The sequence below is a fragment of the Dendropsophus ebraccatus genome, chromosome 1, assembly GCF_027789765.1.
Source record: "Dendropsophus ebraccatus isolate aDenEbr1 chromosome 1, aDenEbr1.pat, whole genome shotgun sequence".
In the NCBI taxonomy this organism is placed as follows: domain Eukaryota; kingdom Metazoa; phylum Chordata; class Amphibia; order Anura; family Hylidae; genus Dendropsophus; species Dendropsophus ebraccatus.
In genome coordinates, this window is record NC_091454.1 from 182,901,921 (window position 1) to 182,916,388 (window position 14,468).

A 14,468-nucleotide genomic window follows, 5' to 3' on the forward strand; every position below is an offset into this window, starting at 1 on the left:
GCTTCCAGATAATGTACCAATGCCTGTTAATCATACTGTTTACCTTGAAAGCTAAAGCAGAAAATGGAGATTAACTAAATTAAAACATTCTCGTTAAGTTAGTTCTCCAACTAAATCCATGCATCATACATAAGTATCCTGTCTAAATGAGGCTTTACCATTAGCAGACGCATCACAATGTGTCACAGCTACAGGTTTTAAGCAATGGATATGGTTCTGGCTAACTGCAACTGGCTGTGATTTACTGATGAAGCCTTTGCAATATGCTCCTGCATGAGAAGTAGCATGGCAAAGCAGTGATAAGCTCCTCTGCCATATGCCTCATTCACCAGTGCTTTACAGGCTGGCTCCGAAATACTGCATTTGGATTTGGTCCAGTAACTAGAGAGCAGCCAGTTAATGTGATGTAAATGAGGCCATGGAGCATCTCAATCTGCTTCTAACATTGCCCCGCGGGCATTGCAAAAAATTACCTTTGGGATCAGGAGCTGCACAGTGTAACAATATGTACACTGGCATAAGGTGCTATGATGTAGAAAAAAGTGAATGTTATGGTAGGCAAAGCAAAAGTAATAAGTGTAAGAGACAACTAAAGGGAAAGCGTGCACTGGAGGACTTGTAGGACGCGTCAAGTTAAATATTTGTGAAAAAATACATTCATTTAGCAAACTTGCCTCCTTGTCCTGATATGGCTGCTCCTTCCCTTTTAAGTTTTGACAGCTCTTTGTCTAGGTTACTGACCACCACTCCACTGTGGCTGCTGTATGTATAGATATAGCACATATATATATATATATATATATATATATATATATATATATATATATATATATAATATATATATATATATATTATACACTAAACTATTTTGCTATCTGTGTACATTATAGCTATAGATACACTGTCCAGACCACTGTTTTTAGAGCAGAGTGGTGGTCTGTAACCTAGACAACTAGCTGTCAACAATAGGAGAGAAAGACGAGCATATCAGGAGGAGAAAAGTTTGCTAAACAAAAGTATTTGCAAAAATATTTAACTTTATAAACTCAAGTACAACTATGTTAGTTGAGATAAGAATACCACTTTAATGATGCATGATGTCATATATGGGTCATTCACACCACTGCATTAGAGGACCTGTGGACTCTTCACTCTCCTAACCTGTCCGATTTAGTAAAAACCCAGTTTTTCTCATGATATTACAACTCTGTGTTGTGCCACTCCTGTTTAATGTATTAGGGTCTGTTCACACTACAGAATCGGTGCAGATATTCGTTGAGCGGAGAGATGTAGAGAGTGGATTTGCGCAAGGCCTCCCATTTAAACACATAGCAGGCGGGATTCTGCGCCAATTCCGCGGGTGGGGGCCTGCATGGACTTTTGGCATTGATTCCGTGGTGTGAACAGACCCTTAGAGTGCCTTCACATGTACCAGATCCGCAGCGGATTTCACGCTGCAAGTTTGCAACACAGCCGCGGCGCCGAGCAGGTAATGCATGTTGCGGGCAGGGGCTGCAGGCAGCCGGGGGTTAAAGAGGCTGGGTCCCATATCTGCAGAAGAATGAAAGTTCCGTTGCGGGTATGTGACCTGATAGGCCTTCAATATACCAGGATCCGCAGCAGATTTCGCTGCAAAATCACAGTGCGAAATCCGCTGCGGATCCGGTATGTGTGAAGGCACCCTTAAAGGGTATAAAAAATAAATAAAAAAAGAGATTGTAGTGACTGTTCCTTGTATGGTTTTTAAAAGACATTGTGAGGATCCCGTTCGCCAAATACAACAATGTCCTTATATATACAATACATGCTGTATATCTACCACTATCCAAGCATTGTGCTAAGCAGATATTGTTGTGATCATTTGTATACAAGGACTCCATGACAACACTGCCTATCAGAGAACGCAGAAGGGGCACGTTGTCAACAGGATCTCCCAGGAGAACAGCAATAGGCTTCCGACCAGTCACTTTCTTCTGCTAGGTCTCCTTCAAACAATTATCCAAATGAGACGTGGGATGGATAAGATAAACCTTATTTTATTTCTTACGAACACAAATGTTTCAAAAGAAAATGCAAAAATGTAAATGTATGAAATAAAAGCCACTTACAGAGACCAAAGCTTCAGTCACACTGGTGAGGACAGACGGCCGTAAGGAATGGATGAGGATCTTGTGTTCGGTTACAGCAAAGACCAGAAGAGTCACTGCATTCTCAGGGCCCAGATTCTGCAGTAATGTAGAAAACTTCCCGCCACTGGAAGAACAAAAGTTTGTTTCAAAAAGAAAAAAAGACTCTCTTCCGGTATGTTGTTGTATCTCTATTGTTAACAATACTATAGTCACTTTGTACTCTGACTTTTTGGCACTGGATCTCATAACAGTTTGTCATCCAATAAAGTAAACTCTAGTAAACTGTTTATTAAAAAATGAATAAATAAACATTTTATTTAAAAAAATAAAATACAAATGGCGAACACTCCTGTTAAAAGGGAGGTGTACTGATAGTGTATGGTGACCTTAGGGCCGGTTCACACTGAGCAAACACGGCGCAATTCCGCGGCGGAGCTCTCCGCCGCGTAATCCCGCCGTGCTCAGTGTGCTGCTTTGAGCGAATGGGAGAGCGTGCGCCTGTCCGCTCCCTCTCTCTCTCCTCTCCGCTCAAAGAATGAACATGTTCATTCTTTGAGCGGAGAGTGGCGGCAGCGGACGAGCGCGTGCCCTCTCCATTCACTTAACAGCAGGACACTGAGCGCGGCGGAGAGCTCAGCCATGGAATTGCGCCGTGTTTGCTCAGTGTGAACCGGCCCTTAGAGTGTTAGTTCACCAATTTTTTTTTTCTTTCAGATCAACTGGTGCCAGAGATTTGTAATTAACTTCTATTTAAAAACTTTGAGTCTTCCAGTACTTATCAGCTGCTGTATGTCCTGACGGAAGTAGTGTATTTTTTCTAGCCTAACAAAGTGGTCTCTACTGCCACCTCTGTTCATGTCAGGAACTGTCCAGAGCAGTAGCAAATCCCCATACAAAGCTTCTCCTGCTCTTCACACTGGAAATAATACCACTTCCTGCAGGACATACAGCAGTTAATAAGTACTGGAAGACTTGAGATTTTTTAATAGAAGTAAATTACAAATCTCTGCCACTTTCTGGCCCAAGTTGATTTAAAACCTTGTTCACACGTTCAGGTTTTAATACATTTTATCAAATTCAGTAACTCTGAATCTAATGTAGGTGAATGGGGTATCTACACCACTCTCACATGCAATGGAAAAATTGTGTGTGGACTGTTGTCCATAGGAATAAGCATGATTATTCTTCATGCAGATTCTACACAAATCAGCCCCAGTGAATGAGGTGAAAAAGCATGCTAATCCCCCAATGCATCTAATACACACCAGCAATGTCATAATAATGTGAACCTACCCTTACATTAAAGTGTCAATTTCCTTTCGTTTTTTTTTTCTTTTCTTTTTGCAGAAATCAATAGTCCAGGCGATTTTAAGAAACTTTTGAATTTGGTTTATTAGGCAAATATGCCATTATCTGCATTCCAAAAGACTTTTCCCAGGCCCCCCTCCTCTCCTTTCTGTCATCCACAGCTCATTATCAGGAAATCTCGACTCTTACATCAGTCAGATCCTGTCTGTTTTATGAAGAGGGATGGGGGGGGGGGGGGGAGGGAGATTAGCAGCAGAGAACAAAGGATTACACAGCGGGACCTGTGTGAAAGCCAGTATTCAGAGGTCAGAGAGGTCAGTGCTGACTGTCAGAGGAGATAGCCCGGTCGGTGGTGTAGCTGTAAATTAACTCCTGTTTTGGTGCCTCATCTCCCTCCACCCCTCCCCTCTCCATAGACAATCATGAAGACAGGGGGGAGAGCTTCAAACTGCTTTTTCATAATAAAAATGCATTCTTCGGCTAATAAACTCAATTACAAAGTTTCTTAAAGTGACCATGATGTATGATATAAAATAAGGTATGAAAACCGCTAAATTTACCCTTTACACCTGTGTAGAGATGTCACAATGTGCAAAGGAGGTGACAGTGTCACTTTAACCCCTTAACGACAAAGGGCGTATAGGTACGCCCTATTGCCGGTAAGGGCGTTCAGAGCGGGGCCGCACGGCGACCCCGCTCTGAACCGCGGCGGTCCCGGGTGCCGCTTGTAGCCCGGGACCGTAGGTATTAGCGGGCACGGTCCGATCGCCGTGCCCGCTAATACAGTAATCAGATGCAGCTGTCAAACATGACAGCTGCATCCGATTACAGGATCCAGCGTCTCCCTGGTGTCTAGTGGTGGAGATCGCTCCTCCGGGATGTTATCCCGGAGGAGCGATCTCCGTTTCTGAAGCCGGCCGGGGAGCGCTCCAAGATGGCGCCGTCCCCGGCTCAGCACTCGTTTACTTCCGGCTGCAGCAGCCGAAAGCAAATGAGTGCCGATCTCATGGATCTCTGCAGCATATCTATGCTGCAGAGATCTCAATGAGAGATCAAAGTGTATATACTAGAAGTCCCCTAGGGGGGGCTTCTAGTATATGTGTAAAAAAAAAATTATGTGTTGTTGTCAATAAAAATCCCCTCCCCTAATAAAAGTCTGAATCACCCCCCTTTTCCCAGGTTATAAATAAAAGTAAACAAATAAATAAATAAACAAACATGCCATCGCCGCGTGCATAATCGCCCGAACTATTAATTAATCACATTCCTGATCTCGCACGGTAAACGGCGTAAGCGCAAAAAAATCCCAAAGTGCAAAATTGCGCATTTTTGGTCGCATCAAATCCAGAAAAATTGTAATAAAAATCGATAAAAAAGTCGTATATGCGCAATCAAGGTACCGATTGAAAGAACACATCATGGCGCAAAGAATGACACCTGACACAGCCCCATAGACCAAAGGATAAAAGCGCTATAAGCCTGGGAATGGAGAGGTTTTAAGTGACGTATATTTGTTGACAATGGTTTGAATTTTTTACAGGCCATCCGATACAATATAAGTTATACATGTTATATATCGTTTTAATCGTAACGACTTGAGGAACATATATAACAAGTCAGTTTTACCCCAGGGCGAATGGCGTAAAAACACATTTCCCCCAAATAAACAAAATGCGTTGTTTTTTTTTTTTTTCAATTTTACCACACTTTGAATTTTTTTCTGGTTTCACAGTGTACTTTATGCAGAAATTCAGCCTGTCATTGCAGAGTACAATTAGTGATGCAAAAAATAAGGGCTCATGTGGGTTTCTAGGTGGAAAAATGCAAGTGCTATGGCCTTTGATGCACAAGGAGGAAAAAACGAAAACGCAAAAATCGAAATTGGCTCTGTCCTTAAGGGGTTAAAATCGCCTGTACTATTGATTTCTGCAAAAAAAATTTAAACGACAGAGACACTTTAATAGGGAAAATCTACAACATGCTAGGCGTTATTATCGACAGCATGCCCCAACAGATTTGTACATGTAAATGGGGATTATTAGCATTGTCTTTTTCAGAGTTTACACCCAAAATATACAACGACTCCTCCATATCTTACTGTGGGCTGGTCAGGCAAATCTAAGGACAGCAGGGAGACACCCCCTTTAGGATGTGGCCATAATTCATGTTCAGGTAGTGTCACATATATGACATGTATATGTTATATTTTCAGTCAATTATCCAAGGCTTTTGCACCAGTAGGCTTGGCTTCATTGCCCATCTAGCTCCTGTAGAATCATTGATTTAGATATAGATACCAGAAGACTAGCAGGTCAGCGCTTTGTTTCAACATCATCTATTATGTTCTATTCACCACTGTGTATTTGCACAATGTTCGACCCAGGTTAAAGTCCTGTCTAAGCTATAGTACTGTATTTACCGATCATGTATGTCAGGATTCTGCTACGCAAATGATTTAGCAAGATCTATAGGAGCAATGGGACTAGAAACTAAATCAACAAGGGTGAATGCAGCCAACTGAGTTATTCAATGGGAGACACACAGCTTCTGTGCTTTGCAAGTGAAGGTCGTGGGACCCTGCCAGGGATGGCAAGAAACCAGGACAAAAAAAAAGAGAATTATTCATCACTAATTAATTTCCCAGTAATTAAATGTAAATGTTGGCGCTATTCTGCAGTCGTGAAGAATGACGAATCACCGTCCTTTCAATGTGTCCTCGGTGAACTAATGAACACCAGCTTACAGTCCAAGGCTGGTCGTAGCACTGGATCCCGTGACACAATGTAAGGAGAGAGACGTCGCACTGCAGGGGGAGAGAGGTTGCTAAAGTAACCAAACCCCAACCGTGCCAAGAGGCTTAAAAAACATGTCCGTCACATGACAGCACCCATCAGATTCAATTAGCTTTAGTGGAGGGGTATTATGCAATGCTAATCCACAGGCAGCTGGAATTCTACTAGTGCACCTGTATGTGTGGAAGAGAATAATGTGTACTTGCCTCAGTGGAAGCGGTGAGGACACAGGTTGGCTCAGTATCAGGGTATCATGCGGCGAAAGCTATTCAGAAAGACAGCAAATTGTGTTTGATCAGCAGAGCTGAATTACATGAAAGGAGAAGCACACAGGGAAAGCAACACAACAAATACTGGTTGTTATTCTTATAATTAAAGGGGTTGTCCGGCGAAAAAAATTATTCACAGAATAACACACATTACAAAGTTATACAACTTTGTAATGTATGTTATGTCTGTGAATGGCCCCCTTCCCCGTGTCCCACCACCCCCACCCGTGTACCCGGAAGTGTGGTGCGCTATACATTACCTGTCACGTGCCGACCACGGTCTCCGATCTTCAGTAGTGACGTCTTCTTCGGGAGGCCAGCGGATCTTCCCGAGTGCTGGCCGCCCTCTGCAGCGTCATCCGAAGCTCAGCCGCGATTGGCTGAGCATAACTGTGCTCAGCCAATCGCGGCTGAGCAGCTGATGACGTGGCCGCGTCATCAGCCGCTCAGCCGCGATTGGCTGAGCATAACTGTGCTCAGCCAATCGCGGCTGAGCGGCTGATGACGCGGCCACGTCATCAGCTGCTCAGCCGCGATTGGCTGAGCACAGTTATGCTCAGCCAATCGCGGCTGAGCTTCGGATGACGCTGCAGAGGGCGGCCGGCACTCGGGAAGATCCGCCGAACTTACGAAGAAGACGTCACTGCTGACGATCGGAGACCGTGGACGACACGACATGCGGTGAGTATAATGCACCACACTTCCGGGTCTAGCGTGGGTGGGGGGAAACACGGGGAAGGGGGCCATTCACAGACATAACATACATTACAAAGTTGTATAACTTTTTAATGTGTGTTATTCTGTGAATAATTTTTTTCGCCGGACAACCCCTTTAACATGGCAACATCATAAAGGGGTGCAGCAAAAAAAGAAGAAAGAGAAAAACATCCCAGTGCTTTAACAATCTTCAATATATGCTCCTTACAACGTGATCAGTGGCACATAAATATCGTCTTGGGGGGTGGAAACAGCATTTCATTTTCTCAATGCATATGATATGGAAATACAGCAACTTTGCAATAGGTCTTAACAATTTCCGATCTGTGTCTACAGCTCCTATAGTCCTATATAGATCATGTGTCTCCATGGTAACAGACAACAATCTGTGTAGTCTGATCCTGCATACTCCCCTCTATCTGTCCTCCACTTCTGGCTAAGCCACCAAATGTATTTTATCACTAAGCAAGAAACAAATGGAAGAAAGAATACCTGAACGGGTTACATAGACTTTAAAAGGGTTGTCCCATTACTACAAAATATCCCCTGTTCTCGGGATAACTATCTGATAATAGGGGGCCTGTCTGCCGAGATCCTCCAAAAACTTGGGAATAACCCAAGTTGGGAAGGACCCGAGTATACTCTCTGAATGGAGCAGGAGGAAGTGTATGTGCATTGTCACTCTGTTTACTGTCTACAGGAGCCATGGTAGTCTGCATGCACATCCCACCCCTTCATTCTGAGAGAAGACTCAGGTCCCTATTCTTGAGATTGTGAAAGGTGACCCCCGCACTTGGACACCCCCCCCCCTCCCTCCATGATTAGATAGTTATCCCCTCTCCTGAGAAGAGAGGATAAGTCGTACTCATAGGAAAACCCTTTCGGACACACTTTTTCCTGACACAGACTGTATGCTAGGGATGAGCTGCCTTGGAGTGTAATGGTATGTTCACAATAAGCAAATATGGTGAAAATGGATCTCTCCGCTGCGGAATCCCACCATGCTCAGTGTCCTGATGTGAGTGAATGAGAGGGCATGCTCTCCTCCGCTGCCGCCGCTTTCCTCTTAAAGAAGTGACGTCACTTCTTTGAGTGGAAAGCGGCGGCTGCGGAGGAGTGCCCGCTCTCCCATAGATGGGCACACTGAGACAGGGGGAATTCCGCCTGTTTTACTTAGTGTGAACATACCCTAAGATTTACAGTTGGACATGACTCAGCTGTTCAGATGAGGATATATCAGGCACCATGCTGACAACACAGTACTACTAAATTCTTATAGGAGACTTGTTACTAGAGATGAGCAAACCTCTATCAGTGGCAACAAAGAAATAGATGTAAGGACGTGCTAAGGTTTTAGTCCACACAATAATGTAGCAGTAGACTTACCTGTACCAATATTCTTGGCCTCTGTGGAGAAGGGAATGGAACTTTGTGCATGAAGTGGGAGATGTGTCTGGATAAAAGTCAGAAAGATGATAATAGTCGCCATAGAATATCAACTACATTCAAATCAAACAGAAAACATCCAACAACCATTTATTTGACAAAAGGAGTACAGTAACCTAAATACAATTATTATGTCCCTTTAAAATACAGGGCAAAATCCCTGTTGACAATGAAGCCTGAAAGGCGATCTGTGGCGTACTTAGAGAAAGTCTCGGTTTGACACTAGGCGGCTCAGAACAGTGTGTATTCATGTGAGCAGACGGAACAAGACAATGTCAGTGAATTATTTAAAGCCTCCACTAAGGATAACTTACTTCTCTATTGGGAGCACATGAGGTCCAGAGATGGAATAGCGATAGAGGAAAGTGAGAAATTTCTTGAACGCGTCAAAGAACGGCCAATGAGACAGAAGGCAGATGCACTTGCTGACATGGATGCTTTTAGAAGCATCCGGCTTTCCCTCTGCGTTGTTTGCCAATCCTAATTGAACTTTCTGTTTTTCTGTCAGCTGCTCATGACTGTATGGCTCATAGAACTGTATGGCCGCCCCGTATACCTAGAGGGAATGCAGTTTGTGAAAACCTCACCATTAAAAAACAAACAGAAGTGTGGGTATCACACTCTTAGAATACCGCCACACACTAGCATCCATGTTATAGGCATAACATCCGGACCCCACATGGTTCTCCTGAACTGAAGTCAGGTGATTATATGGTTCTACAGTGATCTCAGTTTTGTTGGACAGTGAACACACTGGTTCTTGCTGCACAGGATTAAGAGGCCTAAACGCTTCCATATATCTAAATAAGTAATATATCTATCATAAGATAATAATAAAGGAAATAATATAAGGGAAGACTCGAAAGACTTTTTAGGCCAACAATTTCTATTTACTCTTTTTTTTGGATAGGAGCTTAATTCACTCTGTCTTAATAATGCTTGGTAGGATGGAAGCAAGAGACCCAGATACAGTATTTACTAGAGATAAGTGAACTTGCTGAAATTTAGGGTTTGCACAAATCCGAACGATCAGCTTTTGACTCCAGCTGCCTGGAGAGAGTGGATGCAGCCCAAGGACAGCCTGGAAACTATGAATACAGCCTATGGCTATGTTCACACTACTTAAATTACGGAGAAATCGTGGCTGATATTACAATGGCCGTGATTTCTGCGGTACTTACGTAGTGCTGCAGGCTGAGGGAATCCCGTCCGGAGTGTATACACACAGTATACACTCCGGCCGGGATCCCTAGCAACGCTGGTAATAAAACCCTGTCACTTCGCAAAATGGAGCGTGCGGCTCCGGCTGCACGCTCTATTGTGTGCAGTGGGTAATTCTGATGCTCAGCGGCCGGTACCGGATGATCTTTTCTGAGATCGGCCGTTCCATGACCTGGCTGGGTCTCAGAACAGCCAGTCTCTTACTAAATGTGAACATAGCCTGATTGTTCAGGTTTTGGCAGGGGCTCATCTCTAGTATTCCCATCTACCCCTTCTTAAAGATCAATGGTTACAGCCCTTGCTAGACAAAGAGATGTAGTTAGAAAAAACTAAAACAATGGATTAAGCAGAATGACCAACTTAGTTTAGCTACATTAAACAAACTGAAGATGGACAAACACCTAAGACAACGGTCTCTCCTGATCCATATACGCACAAGCATTCTCAGCTTGGCGTGTGCGTGTTTTTTTTTAATGGGGAGACAGTTGCTTTTAGAAGCTTATGGTGATCGCTTATCTCCTTGAGAACAAAAGGCTAGGGCAGTTATATTCCAACATGCCAACCTTTCTCTCCTCTGACATCTGCCACTGGGGAAAAATCAGGAGGCCCCCATACCTATTAGATGGCTGTCCATTCCCGCTAAAAACTACAAATTTGGCTAGTAGTTGCCTTATGTATTTGGAAGGCTTTATTGGTGCTACATATATAGATGCTTAGGGAGGGTGTAGGGGAAAGTAAATATCATTCACCAATCTCCCACACCGTTCATCACTGCAGCAGCCAAACTACATTTACAAACAGTTTTTCAGCATGGGAGAAATGACAACCATGTCTGGATACACTATGTATAACAGACAGAGAGTGTAGCAAAAGATGCATCTGTACACCAGATTACTTTGAACAATGGAACTGTCTGTCTGTATAAAGGCAAAGGATGAAGGAGACATCGTACCTTTTCAGCAGATGCGCCAGTTAACACAAAGGTAGAAAAAACTGGAAGCGGATAATTACTGTTGGACGGCCAGCATTCTATTGTCGCCCCCATGGGCAAGCAGAAGAGAGGCACCGACTCTGGCAAAGGAAAGGACTCGTAATCCTCTTCTGGGTATCTGCATATTAAACCTGTACAAACAAAAATGTGTTCATTATTGGAACAGAATGATGGCTTTATAACCAATTCACAACAACCAGCCTGTTATAAAGATTATTGGAAGTTATTGGGACTAAATTATCTATGGGGTTTCTTTTATTTACTGGTTTACTGAAAAATGTATGTATGTATGTATATATATATATATAATATATATATATATATATATATATATATATATATATATATATATATATATATATATATATATACACGATTACAATCTAACTCTATAAACAAGACTGGTGTAATGTCTACAAATATTTGCATACCTATCAACGCTCAGAGGAGATCGACAAACCCAGTACTTTAAAGCCTAGGAAATACACATCTGTGGCACTGTAGGGATGGGTATGTAATAGAGATGAGTGCAAATCGAGCATCCTTAAGTCCAATTGTCTGGCATATGATTAGCGATGGCTGGAGAAGGTGGACGCAGCCCTAGGAAAGCCGGGAAAACATGGATAGGCTGTATCAATGTTTTCCTGCACTCCCTAGGGCTGCATCTAACTTCTTTAGCCACTGGGAATTCAAATGCTGAACGATCAGACTCAAGGATGCTCGAGTTGCGCTCATCTCTAGTATATGCACAAGCCAAAAAGACAGAAATGGCTGCACATCGCACCCATGGCTGACACGAAAGCTTATTCAGCTACATTTAAAACCAACATCAGAAGTTAGTATATAATTTGGCCAAACCATATTGCCTCATGTACCACGTGCAGGTCTTCTGATACACACGAGTCCCTAACCAAAAAACATCACTGTCGGTCAGCGACCACAATCCCCGCAAAACCTGCGCAAGCAGAGAAGGGGGCCACGGAATGGCCCTGCAACCCCATTGTCACAGGACCAGACCCTAAAGGGCCCCCCCCGAACCCCGCAGGCGCCACCGGCGGAAAAAGTAGACGCCAAGCAACACAAGTGTGAACAAGCTCTTACCTCTCTCCATTCCTCTGCAGGTAGAATGGGAGAATACTAGGAGATCCTCCCCTTATGTACACAGGTGCTTCCTGCTAATTTGGATCACATGGGTCTTACAAAGCACGAGTGCTAGCCACAATGAAAAAAGGGACAGAATACATAAAATATGCACAAGCCAGAAGTGCTCATGGTTTTAATCCCTCCTGTCTTTTCCCATTCTGTTTGCAGCAGCTATGGTGAGCGCAATACCTCATCTAGACTTGTGCTGCTTGGGGGCGACCTTCTCCGCCGGCGGTGCTGGCCGGGTTCTGGTGTGGTGTGTTTGGGTCTGGTCCTGTGGCATGGGGGTCGCAGGGCCGTCCCATGGCCCCTGTTCCCTGACTGTGCACGCCTGCGGGGTTGGTGGCCACTGACTGGCACGGTGTGGACTTAGTATAGGGACCCATGTGTATCAGATACCTGCACGATGGTACATGGGGCAGTATGGCTTGATCAATTCATACACAAAATTCTGATGTGTTTTTTATTTAGCCTAGGGGCACTAGTATCAGCCATAGGTGTGAGGTGCAGCACTCTTTTTCTTCCCTGAACCTCATCTCTAGTATATACCCATTGTATGCATTGTTATTAGGGTAGAAAAGATCTGATGAATTATAAAGAATTTCATTACCTATTATTGACTGCAGAAGATGTAAATGTAAATGAGAAGATAAAATGTCACCCCAATGTGTCTGCAACATCATGAGATATTCGTCAGCGCTTTCCCTCTACTGGTAAAGATGTATCTGGTGTAGAGCGCTGAACTGCAACCTTTGGGGCACTGAGACCTAAACACCCCTATGCAAGGTTCGAATTAATAATGAAAGGCAGGCCTAAGCAGTAACAACCTGTGGAAAGCTAACCTAGGGAGGTCATATTTCGAATAACGTTTTTAAAAATAATATAAACCCTGATGCCTGAATATCTCTATTCCTAAGACGGATACCTATAACGGGAATAGCCTTTTCAAGGTGGAAAAGCACTCTCCAACACCAGCCATAGATGTTGTCGCTCCACAAAATGAAGGTCAGCCTCTTATCTTGGTATCACAAGATACTACAACTACCTATTTGGATATTTACATACAGCTTTGGAGACGCTATGACACTAGTGAGCTGCAGTTTATATAAGTCTGCAGATGTGTTTTTACCCTACGTTCTACCACATGTCAAACTTTACCAAATTTCAGGCAAGATCAGCACCTTGTTCAGTTGGAAAGGCAACCCACCTGTTAGAAATCCATAAGATCTATTATAATAACCATCAGACATGTCTAAGGCGATAACAGTGCAGGATCGGTCATACAATGGCAGACCCTGCTGACTTATAATGGGTTCTATTAAATACCATTGTGACGTCCATCATTTGGTCATGAACAGTGTTGCTGCATAAAGCAGCATCCTATACCTTGTACAATCAGATGGAATCTCCAAACAGCGTTTCCCATACTGTGTCTCTTCAAAAACAACATCTACCCTGAAAATAAGACCTAGTTTCCTTTTAAAGTAGACTTGAAATATACGCCCTACTCCGAATATAAGCCCTAGAGACAGTCAGCTGACCAGATCACTGACACTGGGCATCAGCCAATCACTGCCAGACATCATATTATGCTCCGCCCCCACCAGCCTAACACAAGCTGCAGGGGAGGCAGGTGTGGGAGAATGATGCACAGTAGGGGACAGTGAATATGTGTAGATGTGGGTACATGAGGGATGAATCAGGTATAAAGTAGTACTGCAAAGAGGGGATTATACAGTATGGGGGGGGGGGGGGGGGGGGGTTATAGTATGGGGGTCTAACTACAGGGGAACTGACTGTATAGGAGCCTAACAAAAGTAGGACATACAGTATGGTGGCTAACTACCGTATAGGGTGGGGCTACAGTGTAGAGGTATACTGTGATTGTCAGAAAATAAGACCTACCCCCGAAAATAAGCAATATAGGAAGAAAATCCCAGCACTCACTACTTGTAATGCTTCTTAAGAAATTTATTAAATGGTGCTGCACGCATTACGACTGATGCCGGGATTATCTTTCTATATTGCTTATTCATTGCCACGAGCACCGCCATACGGACTATTACTGGAGTGCCAGTTATATTATATTCAAGATCCGGAAATAAGCCCTAGACCTTTTTTTTCACAGAAAAATGTCTTATCTTCAGTGAAACACAATATATGTGCAGCCTAGGTTGTATCGGCTTCTAGAGACTAATTAATACAGCTCTATCCATCTAGCTCTTTCCCCATTCTGAAAGGGAATCTGCAAAGGTAATCAATGACAGATGTCTCTCCCCAGTATCTTTACATAGCCAGGCGCATGAATTACTCAGAGCTCCAGGAAAGCTGGGTGACAACCCTTGTTGGTTATTACACTATTATTTGTATTCAAACTTAACAAGAGCTTACTAGTTATATAGATGTATCTCCTTATGTATCATCCTATATAAAATGAGTGGTTTTAAAAGCT

At 43.4% G+C, this 14,468-nt stretch overlaps 1 protein-coding gene across 6 annotated transcripts in view; it reads right to left on the minus strand.

Moving 5' to 3' along the window:
• Positions 1-14,468, minus strand: part of DENND4A (DENN domain containing 4A) — a 93,409-nt gene that overhangs the window by 36,000 nt on the left and 42,941 nt on the right. For all 6 annotated transcript variants that reach the window (XM_069985798.1, XM_069985807.1, XM_069985817.1 and 3 more), the window contains exons 5-9: positions 10,835-11,004; positions 8,976-9,217; positions 8,602-8,668; positions 6,436-6,494; positions 2,109-2,253 (exon numbers count right to left, since the gene is read on the minus strand). In XM_069985798.1, coding sequence (XP_069841899.1) covers positions 2,109-2,253; positions 6,436-6,494; positions 8,602-8,668; positions 8,976-9,217; positions 10,835-11,004 — 683 coding nt within the window. The remainder of the gene's footprint in view (positions 1-2,108; positions 2,254-6,435; positions 6,495-8,601; positions 8,669-8,975; positions 9,218-10,834; positions 11,005-14,468) is intronic.